Source organism: Acinonyx jubatus, chromosome C1 (assembly GCF_027475565.1).
Source record: "Acinonyx jubatus isolate Ajub_Pintada_27869175 chromosome C1, VMU_Ajub_asm_v1.0, whole genome shotgun sequence".
Classification (NCBI taxonomy): Eukaryota; Metazoa; Chordata; class Mammalia; order Carnivora; family Felidae; genus Acinonyx; species Acinonyx jubatus.
In genome coordinates, this window is record NC_069381.1 from 127,992,316 (window position 1) to 128,004,584 (window position 12,269).

Here is a 12,269-nt window from a genome sequence, read left to right on the forward strand (position 1 = left end):
CCCTGCTAAAATCCAAGAATTTTGTAAACCAATTTATACTTTTCCCTTTGCATGGATATGTTCATATCACTCAACATTTGAACACCAGAGTTTTTAATCATATTTCATGCTGCAATAATAATAATTATTATTCCAATCATAATGGAAGCTTACGCTTACAGAGCTCTTACCAGGTACCAGACTATATGCCAAGTGATTATGTGAATTATCCTTTTACTTTACATTAAAGTCCTCATAGCCAAGGTGCTTTATTTAATATATGCATAAGGAAAATCTTAATGCTCACTTGGTGTTACACACACACACACACACACACACACACACACACCCTGAGAAAAGAAAGAAGAGTCTTAAAAAAAACCTGAAGTCATGTGACAGATTTAGCAAATTCTCTTTATTTACATAGAAATGTGTACACATACTTTCTCTGTACACAGAAAATTCTAAGTATATATACATATATGGTTCCCACATATTTTACAATAAATAATATTTTAATCTTGTTTCTAGATGAAAATAAAAAGATGCCTTAAAATATTTCACACCAACCACAAAATTGCAAAAGCACCTGATGAACTCAGAGCAAAAATTTCAAGCCTGTACTACCACACACTAAGCCTAGTACAATTTTTCAAAAGACAAAATCAAACACTGTACAGGTATCACCAGTAAAAGGAAAGGAATGAAAAGCAAAATAGAGGACAAGAGCTGTTGGCTTTTTAAACAATGCAGTAAGAGCATTTTTGTTGGTTAGACTGGTCTTCCTTCAGTTTAATGTTTTACTTCAACTGATATTTTACAAATAAGGAGTGGGGGCTGGGTAAAGTTAATACCTACTGTAAAAAGAGTAGCTGTTCCATGAGTCTTACAAGTTCTAGAAACATTACTGGCCAGCCAGACCCTCTTCCTGGACTAATGCAAAGATCATCCAGTTCTACGATGTAGGATGACTGTCCACCTGCCTCAGAGAAGATGGCAAGGACACCAACAGTGAAGCCACAATAATGTTGAAGTGATTTCAAAAGCCTGGTGCATCAGGTATCTTCGTTGTTAGCACTTAATAATAATCAGTAATGTTTAAATATACTCTTCATTTCTACATAGAATTTAATCCCTCATTCAAATAATTAACTAAATGCAAAGAGAACTGAATCTGGGAGGCTAGAAATAATGAATCCATAATCCTGGAATTTTGTTAGTCCACTTCCAATTGTTTTCCTTATTCTAACCTCTAGGGAACAACCACTTTCACTTTCAGAGTTGTTCTCTATGTGTATAAAAATCACACTATCAAATGAATAGAATGAAGCTATAGGTTATAGGGTGGATACAGATTTAATGGTATTTTTGGCAATCTCACAGCATTGAATTTGGCAAATGAATCTAAAAACATCATGACCTTCATTATTGTGGGACTCACTTAAAATATAACCAGATTAGCTTTCCCAACCCACTAATATTACTACTCAGGTGAGTAGCCTCAGGATGGTGACCAGCAAAGGGCTAAATGTTTAAGTCACATCCCACTCAAGCTCAGATAATAATGTATTCTGTTCCATTGTGGCACTGTAACTTCACACATGAGGTCTGAAACAAATTTTACCCCTTCATCTCTCATATCAATAACAGCATAGATGTGGGAGGAAAGACAGCAATAAAAACGAGAGTTTGATGTCAGAAATGTGATTCCTCTATCAAATACAATCTTTTCAGTTACTTTACGGAATCTGCTATTTTAAGGTAACCTTCCAAAACATATTTCAAAGGCAGGTTCATTTCAAGAGCAATGTTTATCACATGCATAATTCGGTTCTTTCTCATTACATGTTGCTACCATTGATGCTTCTTTTAGAGAAACAACAATATTTCTAGGACTTAGCCATCCTTCATGAAAGTGATGGCTTCATACACAGTTTGACTTTTTAGGTTAAGTTACTTAAGACCGAAACAAACACATTTTTACATTTAAAGATCTTTCTTTTTGTTTGTTTGTTTGTTTTTTAAATTTGAAATCTAATAGGGAAGTAAGGTTCACTGCCAGAAACAAAAGGGATCCTTTATCATGAAGAGCTGGGCTTGGTTCTTGGTCATTCTAATTAAATATATAGTCGTCCCTCATTTACATCACTGTGGACAAATTCAGCCAGAAGATAAGTATGGAGTCTCGCTATGGTAATTGTAGTCAGGGCAGACTTTCTGCACAAGTTTATAATCAACACTGTAAAAGGCAATGTAAATGCAAATGACCTTGAAGGGTTTGGAGCACAACCAAGACACATGGCTCTGAGTCTGCTCCTGGTAGCAGATCTTCGAGGGGTCAAAGTTGCACAGGGCAGTCTTCTTCGCCCGATCTGTTTTTTCATATTCAATGCGACAATTGAAAGATTTGGACTCCTTGGTCTCCAAGGTAGACTGCGGGGAAACTTCAAATTCCACCACTTTGGAGGGGGGTACCAAACTCACTGAAACATTGCCCAGGCCTGTGGAATTATGTCGGAAATAAACACTGAAGGTTCCATTTCCGTGGTCAACAATTTTCCCTGTGATGAGGAGGTTGAGTTTGACAGTTTTAATGTTGGAATGGAAATCACCCCATCCGAACATCTTCTTAAATTTTCCCGTTTTTACTATCGGCCTCCGTTTAGTTCTTGCCAATGGCTCCTGAACCTCGGTGACGTTGGCCAGCCAATCCCAAAAGTTTTCCATGCTGTCCGCATACGCCAAGTGTCCAGGCTTTGGGACTGGAGACTGTTTAACAAACAGGCGCAGAGGATTGATGATCCTTGAGTGCACCACGTTTCCGACCAATGTCCCCGGAGCATCTTTGTCTTCCCAATCCAGCCCCTCTGTGGCATGCACCACCTTCTTACTTTCACAAAATAACTGTTTGAAAAGAAGAAAGAGAAATAAACTTTAGGTTATGCTTCGAGCGTACACACTAAAGCTAAAGCACAGGGGAAATGCTTGCAGTATTATTTCGATTCTTGATAAATAGCATTTCACACACACAGCTGGGCTCAACAGTGCAACGAGACGGGCATTTCATTCAAACACTGTAAAATTGTGAGTACCAAAATTAAAATGTAATTAGGAAGAGAGTATTTTATTTTAATGGATTGATGTGGTTTTAGTCTCAGCTTCCTAATCTTTATAATACTATCTTTCCAGATTGGAGGAAGGAATGTATTTTGGTATCTCATTCAATAAAAACATTCAATTTGTATGACAAAAACAAAAAAATCATTCAATTTGTGAGGTTTTCTACTTCAGGTAGAAGACAACTCCAGAATGCTGAAGGTTTCTACTAAGAAGCTAGCAACCATCCAAATATAAAATATTAATAAGTCTCTTAAATATATTTAGAAATATTAAGGGTATTATATTCAAAGGCTTATGTCATATCATTTCATAACTTTTGATAATTCCATCTCAAACTCTCTAACAAAAAAGGAGCATGAATAGTAATAGAACGGTCCACAAACGTTTTAGTTGAAAGAATATAATTTCAAATTTTGTGGTCTTTACACAAATTGCAAATGTATATTTTTAATTAGGAACAGACTATGTATTATTCAACAAATGTTATTAGAACTGAATTATATACCCCGAGAGAATTGCTTAAAAGGATGCAAATGTTTTATGGATTCCACAGAACGTGGTTCAGATCTCACCCACTGAAACATAGCACTTAATCTGCATCTGATTTTTCTTTTTATTCTTTTTGTAGTGTAAGAGTCCCCATAATTTCTAAAAATCATTTAGTTAAGTCAATATTGATTTGGAGGGACAGAATCATAATATATGAAACTGTTGCCTGGAGTGAATATTTATGGATGACTTATGAAGTCCGGAAAATAGAGGCTTCTGGTGGAAACACAGATAGCCTCTTATCTCTAATGGCACAAACCACTCTGGTAATGATTCTCCAGAAAACTGTCAGCATGATGAAAAGGATGAGAAAGAAGTGAAGCTGTATTTATGAACTGTTTCCCCAACCCTTTCAAACTTGGCAAAGTACCTGGTAAAAATAGTCTCAGATCATTACAAAAAATTATTACTTTCAATCCAATTTTGAGGGAAAAAAAAGAGACATAGCTTGGATTATAAATATTTCACTTGACTGTATGGTAGAGTTTAATAACCTGAGGTTATCTTTGATATATTCACAAAAGTTTAGAAGTTCTAATAGAGCTTTGTGCAAAGTGTTTTCACCTACACCTTGTCCCCAGGATCACTTTAGAGTCAGAAACCAAGGACTTCAATGCATGTGTGCTTTTTTCCCCTTTTTTGTACTTTGGGCGGTGAGGCAGAGTTCATAATCTATATATTTGCTTCTGATTAGTTTCCTGAATGTTTTCCTTCCTCATGTCTACTATCTTTAAAAATTCTTTTCCCTTAAATTACTGAGGTTTGGTAGGAGGGCAAATTGATACAATGCACATTCTTACTACATTCAGAACCTAAATGCATACCGCCTTCTTAGGAGCTTGTGAATCCTGAGTTGATACTTCTTTCCTTTGCTGGCATTGAAAGATTAGTATATTCACCAGGAAAAAAAGAATCCTTAGTCTGGATTTCTGGTTCAAAATATTCTGCGTATTTCTGATACTGTAACTAGCTTTCTGATTTTGAATACTCATGATTATGATGTGCACAAATCTCATTCAAAACCATTGGTAATAACCCACGAAGTTCAGTACTGGCTTCAGTTATAACTTGAGTTTCCTGAGAACTGACTGCTGCAGGCTGGTCCAACTGACGTGTCCAGCCTCTCCCCAGCAAGGACAAGGACACGTAGGCAGATAAGAAACCCCTTGCTGATCAAGGCCCAATTTCCCTTTTCTGTGATTATGATTCTTGTTGTCCAGATTCTATTATTTATTTTTCATCCATTTCCAGTATTTCATGAGATGTGCCTTGTTTGGTCAATGCTGACAGACATACCTACCACTTACTAGAATCTTGTAAACAAGAACTTTACTTCCTGATCTCTACTCCCCTATGTGGTACAACTTCCAAACTTCTTTTCTCACTCCTGCCTTCCTTCCTCTCTTTTCATAGGATAAATCCCTTCTGACATTTTCCCCTTCTAAATTGTTAAACAATCTTGGTTGTTACCTTTATGTACCATGCTGCCGATCAATACTATGTTAGTGGAACTAAGACCCATTCTCTATTCAAAAACATTTGTCTTGCTCAGAAGTATGAGAACATTTTTTGTTACCAACAGCAACATGATCTTTTTTATTTTCCCCTAAAAATGTTTGTTTTACATTATACATTTTCCTGAATTCTTTCTACCTGGGTCATTTGTTCTCATTTAGTGCTTGGCCTGGCTTTCTCCTTACTTTTCCATTATTGAAAACCTATAAACATTGAACCCATCATTCAATGACAAGTAAATTTGCAAGTTAACTGGTATTGGCTTATTCACTGCAGAAGCCGTTATGAGACAGATGTTAAGAACTCCTCTTTCTCTAGGACTTCTGCTGTGATGGTTCTGAGATTACTCAATGATAACAAAAACAAGAATAATAATAAATGATCATTTACTGAGTTTAAAAAAAAATGAAGATTTTCTTTGTAGTAATTTATGTTGTAACAACTTGACCCAAACATATGTTGACAAACCCTGAGCAATAAGTATGTAAAAAAAAAAAATCCTAGTTTATCAAGCAGATAACTTAGATGTGATTACTTGCTTTTAGAAAAGCTCTTCAACTCTTCAGAAAAGATTTCCCACATGAATTTAAAATGTAATTTAATTTCTAAAAAATATATTTTAACACAGTACTCTTCAGGTTCAAACTTATTCAAGAAGCTCTTGATTTGAAGGTTGGCTTATATAAAAAATAATAAAATTTAACGAATAGCACAGATCTATAATTGGTCTCTGTTCTCATAAAAATACTCAGACAGTTCCTTAGATAAAAAGTAGATGTACATATGTTTTAATTTTTTTGCTTTGCCTTAGACTATCACATGTCTAGCTTGCTTTGACAGCAATATTAAAGAAGTTGAGAAAAGCTGTGTGTAAGCTTATCTGTTTATTACTTATTATCATAAATACTGATTTCCAAACATAAACCCCAATCTCAAAACGTTATTAGATAATGATATATTGGCAAAAGAGTGTCATTAAAAGGATAAATATATTGCTAATTGTCCTAAAGAGAAGACGACTGTACCTCCCCTTCCAATTCACTCTCCCTTTGGTATAGCTCGTTTGGCTTCACCCCTGGAATGTTTTCTTCAAATGAATACATCACTGTTGAGAGGGCACCCTCCCCTAGACCCGGTCTACAAGGAGTATTGTATGATCTAAGTCCCCAAAGCTCATGCTTAACCTCAGAGACCTAATCAGGGATGACTAAGGGTTGGAGGAAATATAATCTTGCCCCACACTCATCCATACACTCCCAGTATAGAATCAGCATGGTGGAAAAAGCACAGGGATTTGGTGCCTGATGACCTCACACCCCTCACTTAAGTGTTTGATGTGAACCCGTTTTCTCACCTATATCTCCCTTGTTGATCGATTGTAAGGACAAAATGAAAGAATGGATGGAAATTACTGAGCCCAATCTCTGGCAAGAGTCATTCAATGACTGATGGCTCTTGCATGGTCCAGTGGATAGTACCATGTTTCCTATTCAAGAACTGTCTTCAAAGGGTTGTATGAACTCTCGGGCCTCCAGGAAACTGATTAATGGTTAATCAAGCAACTTGTTCAGTGCCATATGACAAATTAATGACTGAGTAGAAAATACCCTTCTCAGCCCCAGAACATCAATCAATCGTTTCCTCCTATTTCCAGTCTTGCTGGCATCTGAGTTATAGCCAGATCACAGGCACAGGTAAGCTCTCTTTGCCAACAAAATGTGTTTATGGATCTTTGATTCCAACCTACTGAATGAGTCAGCAAAGGGACCTGAAAGTACAAAGTGTCTGGCAGGCGCCCTCGTTCCTGAACAGACAATTTCCATGATACAACATGCTGGGAGAGACTGCAGGTGGTTCTGAACCTGTTGGCAAACCACTCTGTCCAAGACAATGTTGTTAGATGTTATCTACAAAACACATGGCTATATTCACCCTGGTTACTTTTGTACTTTCTGGGACTCTGTCGGTATCACTGCTGTCTTTTGTCCCATCATATTGCAATAATAATGCAAAAACATTTAACTGCAAGCACCAAATGGAGTTTAAAAAAGGGAGAAAAAAGAGGAATTGCTGTGCTTTATCTGTTTGAACATTCCCTGATTTCCACACATTTATCAAAGTTTAAGTAATTTATGTCTTGGCAGAGTGTATCAATTTCACAAAGCACACACATTAGCGAGATACAATGATATCATATTAGCTTTTTCTGCATCTTACAGAGGAGCTCAAAAAGATTAATAAAAGCTCAAACCTTCATCAATTAAATGAAGCAGGTGGAAGGAAGGGAATAGAGGAAGAAGACTGTATTTCATTTCAATTCTTTGTTTTTAGGGGGAAAGAAGCTGACAGGTTCAAATCATTCATCATAACAAGCTGGAGTTGAATTTCGCTGATAATTAAATGCATTTTTTTCCCCAAGAGGCAAAGAAGTTGCAATGAATTTTATAGTAGCAGATGTGAGAACTGTCACGAATTATGGAAATAATTTATAAACCAAAAAGCATCTTCATCTGCAAATACTATATCAGAAGATCCTTTTAAAAACTACATTTGTCATGTATTTTTCAATAAGCACTTTGTTTTAGAATAATTTTAGTTTACAGAGAAAAGCTGTGTAATACAGAGTTACCATATGCCCTGCACCCCATTTCCTATATTGTTAACTTCTTACACTGCAACACACTTGTCACAACTAATGAACCAATAATGACACATTATTATGAACTAAAGTCCATAGTTTGCTCAGATTTCCTTCATTTTTCCTTAATGTCCTTTATCTACTTGAGGATCCCATCTAGAATGCCACAGTACATTTGGTCATCATGAATCCTTAGGTTTGTCTTGTCTATGTCTTTCCTTGTTTTTGATGACATTTTGTATGTTTGAAGAGTATTGGTTAGGCATTTTGTAGAATGTCCTCCAATTTGAGTTTGTCTGATTTTTTCTCATATTTACACTGGAGTTACAGATTTGGGGAGGAAGAACACAGAGGTAAGGTACCATTTTCATCACTTCATCTCAAGGGTCCATGTTAGCAACACATTTTTATGACTATTGATGTTACTCTTAATATTTGGCTTAGGGAGAGAAGATCCTCTTTTTAAAGTTTTCCTTTCAGGGGGCACTTGGGTGGCTCAGTCAGTTAAGCTTCTGACTCTTGATTTCAACTCAGGTCATGATCTCACCGTTTGTGAGATTGAGCCCCGTGTTGGGCTTTGTGCTGATAGCACAGAGTCTGCGTGGTATTCTCTCTTTCCCTCTCTCTCTGCCCCTGTCCCACTCATGCTTGAGCTCTTCCTCTCTCAAGATAAATAAATAAACATTAAAAAAAATAAATTTTTCCTTTCAGAATTTTCACAAGGCTTATTCATTTTTGTTATCATAAGCTTAGTTTAAAATTGTTTTAATGTTTATTTATTTTTGAGAGGAGAGAGAAAGACAGAGTGTAAGCAAGGGAGGAGCAGAGAGAGACACAGAATCCAAAGCAGGCAACAGGCTCTGAGCTGTTGGCTCAGAGCCCGACACGGGGCTCGAACTCATGAATCATGAGATCATGACCTAGCCAAAGTCAGATGCTTAATCAACTGAGCCACCCAAGTGTCCCTACCATAAGCTTAGTTTAATTTACACTTAATTCAGTGGCACTTGGTTAGGATTAAATTTTTTTTAAGTGAAGCATTCTCAAGCATTTTAATTTATAACTAGTGCATCCCTGAATTATCTAAAATAACCTCAGAGTTGCTTAGGAAATAATACACTACTTATAAAGCATTTCAGCAACATTATGTGCTATAAATATGTCTGTCCTCATTATTTATTATTTTATTTTTATTTAATATTAATTTCTTAAAAACTGGGTCCATTTCGATACCTGGTAGCTCAATAGGAAGAGCTTGTTCTATCAATATCTTATGTAGAATTAGACACCGACTACATCAGATTCAAATGTCTGTTTTCTCAGTTTTGGAGCCTGTGCACTGTACTTGATTCTCCATATCCAGTGAGTCAGTATCAACTTTTCTTTGTACGTGTTGACAACGGGAATGGAGCTAATGAAAGAAAACCTCACAAAGGGTGTTCTATATTCATAGTATTCTGGTGCTACACTACCATGAATGCTACTTGGTCTCCTGTGGGATTTGGGGCAGTGAGACCTTTGCCATAATTATGGGATAGTTCTTTTCTATATGTCCATACTGTGAGAGCTTTGCTTCTTCCCTGTAGCTGTATGCTCTAGGGCTGGGAGTAGAGAAGAGGGAGAAGATTTCTTTACACACAGCAAATAACAGAAAGGAAGTGAAAGACCTTTAAAGCTTTGAGCTTCTGGGGTTCAAATTCCATTCAATGTATGCCATGCCATTATCGGTCCAGATAGTTCTATCCTATAGTGCTTCTAACAGATGCTGTTTTTATTTGAAGAAATGCCAGGGGAGGAGATATCTCCACCAGCCTTGCTGTCCTAGTCCAGTGTTTAACAATTATAGCTGACACTTTTATTTAATACCCATTCACTCTTCACTTACATGGCACCAGGGGGTAGGAGAGGCTTGGATTTCTTAAGGAATTGAAGCTTAACCCTTGAAGCTCACAGTTTCTATATACAGTTCTCCTGACTTAGCAAGACCAGACTGGATGACATTAACACACCTTGTTTAAGAAAGTAGGGAGCCTAAGACAGCTTGGAAATATTTCCACAAAAATTATTTTATTATTATTTTTTTAATGTTTATTTATTTTGGAGATAGTGAGAGAGACCGAGTGGGAATGCGAAGGGGCAGAGAGAGAGGGAGACACAGAATCCGAAGCAGGCTCCAGGCTCCGAGCTCTCAGCACAGAGACCAACACCGGGCTCCAGCTTATGAACCGTGAGATTATGACCTGAGCTGAAGTCAGACGCTTAACCGACTGAGCCACCCAGGCGCCCCCACAAAAAATTATTTTACTTTTGTAAGAGTAAATTTATTGCTTCACTGACTTTAGCCTATACCTGCAATTAGATGAATGCAACTCTGCTCCCACATTGCACTTGTCAATGATTGGACTGGGAAAAGAAATGGAGAGTCCCAAGCAAGTCTGTGCATCGTAGAAAGAATCTGTTGGCACATCCTTCAGTGGCTGAATTTGCCCAAACAGAAAAACGATTCTGAGTGAAGGAATGAATGAAAGAGGCAGGCACAAGGAACTCAATCACAATACGTTAAAAACTGCAGTGGGAAACAGCGAGAGATGGAAATAGCAATGCTTTGATTTGCTGGAAGGAGTTGGCGTCAGAAACACTGGGATAGTAATCTGGCACTGTCACTTATGGTCCCATCATCCTGGGGAAACCATGACCATTTTCTCCAGGGTAAAATGGTGGGGAGAAAAAAAAAGGGTGGAGTTACACTTGAGGGAGAAAAAGGAGGTTGTGAGGTAGAAAGTGAATCAGAGTGAGGTGGCTCTGTGGGCAGGACACTCGTAATGAGGAGAATTCTGTAGTCCAGAGGATTGAGGTGACCCGGAACTGTGGCCAGATGTACACGTTCATCTTTAATCACTGATTCAACACATTTTATTGAATGCCTTCCAGGTACATCATTTAGGCACTAGGTATTGGGAGCACATTGCTCAAGGAACAGAGTTCCTGCCTTCATGGGAATTGCAGAAGAGCAGGGAAAAAAAGCATTAATCATACATAAATATCTCACTTACTTATAATTGTCACGAGGTCCTGGAAATTTATATCTCTATCTATATGTACACATATCAGTATAACAGGGAGTAGAGAGAGCTAGTTCTTAACAGGGGAAGCAACAGTACAGGGAGTGAATGGAATTGGGTAATTAATACCTTTATTCTGATGAGAGAAATGAAATCCAAGATTTACTAGTTGATGGTTGACAATGAATGAATCAGTGTCAAGAAAACGAATCGATCTTGGTATTTATATTCCTTTTTTCCTGTTCCAAATTGTATATCGATTTGTTTATAATTACTAATGAGAGTGTGATAACATTATAAGACAATAGTTCTATTTCTTCCAGTGAAAGGTTAATTTTTTTCTTTTCCTTTTTTTCCCCAGCTTTATTGAGGTGTAATTGACAAACAAAATTGTAATATATTTAAGGTGTACCACGTGATGATTTGAGACACGTTTACAGTGTGAAAGGATCCCCAGCATCCAGTTAATTAACACATCCATCACCTCACAGTCACCTTAGGGGAGGGAGAGGGGGATGAGAACCCTTAAGAAAGGGTTCTTAGCAAATTTCAATTATACAACACAGTATTATCAATTACAGTCACCATGCTGTACGTTAGAGCCAAAGAACTTATTCATCTTATAAGTGAAAATACATGGCCACTTCTATTAACCGTAAGTAGGCTCCAGTGTTCAGTCAGTGCTGAATTCCTGATTAGGAGGGCTAGTGCTGGCAGGTGGCACCCTCGCAGGCCTTGTCTTTCACCCTTAAACCTCCTAAGAGCTGCTGAAGGTTTATAATATAGCTGACCCTGGAACAACATGGGTTTGAACTCTGTCCATTTATATGCACGTAGTTTTCAATAAATACTGGACATTACTGTAAATGAATTTTTCTTCCTTATGATTTTCTTAATAATATTTTCTTTTCTCTAGCTTACTTTATTGTGAGAATACAGTATATAATACATATAATGTACAAAATATGTGTTAATCAACTGTTTATGTTATGGGTAAGTCTTCCAGTCAATAGGTTATTGGTAGTTGAGTTTTGGGGCACCTGGGTGGCTCAGTCGGTTAGGCGTCCGACTCTAGATTTCAGCTCAAGTCATGATCTCATGGTTTGTGAGTTCCAGCCCCACATCTTGCTCTGTGGTGACGGTGCAGAACCTGCTTGGGATTGTCTCTTTCCCTCTCTCTCTGCCTCTCCCCTGCTTGTTCTCTGTATCTCTCTCAAAATAAATAAAAATAAAAACTTAAAAAAAAACAAGTAGTTGAGTTTTAGGGGAGTCAAAAGCTATATGTGGATTTTTGACTGCATGAGAGTCAGCACCACTAGCTCCTTGTGTTGTTCAAGGGTAGACTATGTATATTATTGGGTTCTGGGACAGTCAGACCTTTGCCATAATTGTGTTATAACCCTTTT

At 37.3% G+C, this 12,269-nt stretch overlaps 1 protein-coding gene across 1 annotated transcript in view; it reads right to left on the minus strand.

Moving 5' to 3' along the window:
• Positions 1-353: 353 nt before the first annotated feature.
• Positions 354-12,269, minus strand: part of NXPH2 (neurexophilin 2) — a 113,395-nt gene continuing 101,479 nt past the window's right edge. Inside the window, exon 2 of the mRNA XM_027055860.2 lies at positions 354-2,883. Coding sequence (XP_026911661.1) covers positions 2,140-2,883 — 744 coding nt within the window. The 3' untranslated portion in view covers positions 354-2,139. The remainder of the gene's footprint in view (positions 2,884-12,269) is intronic.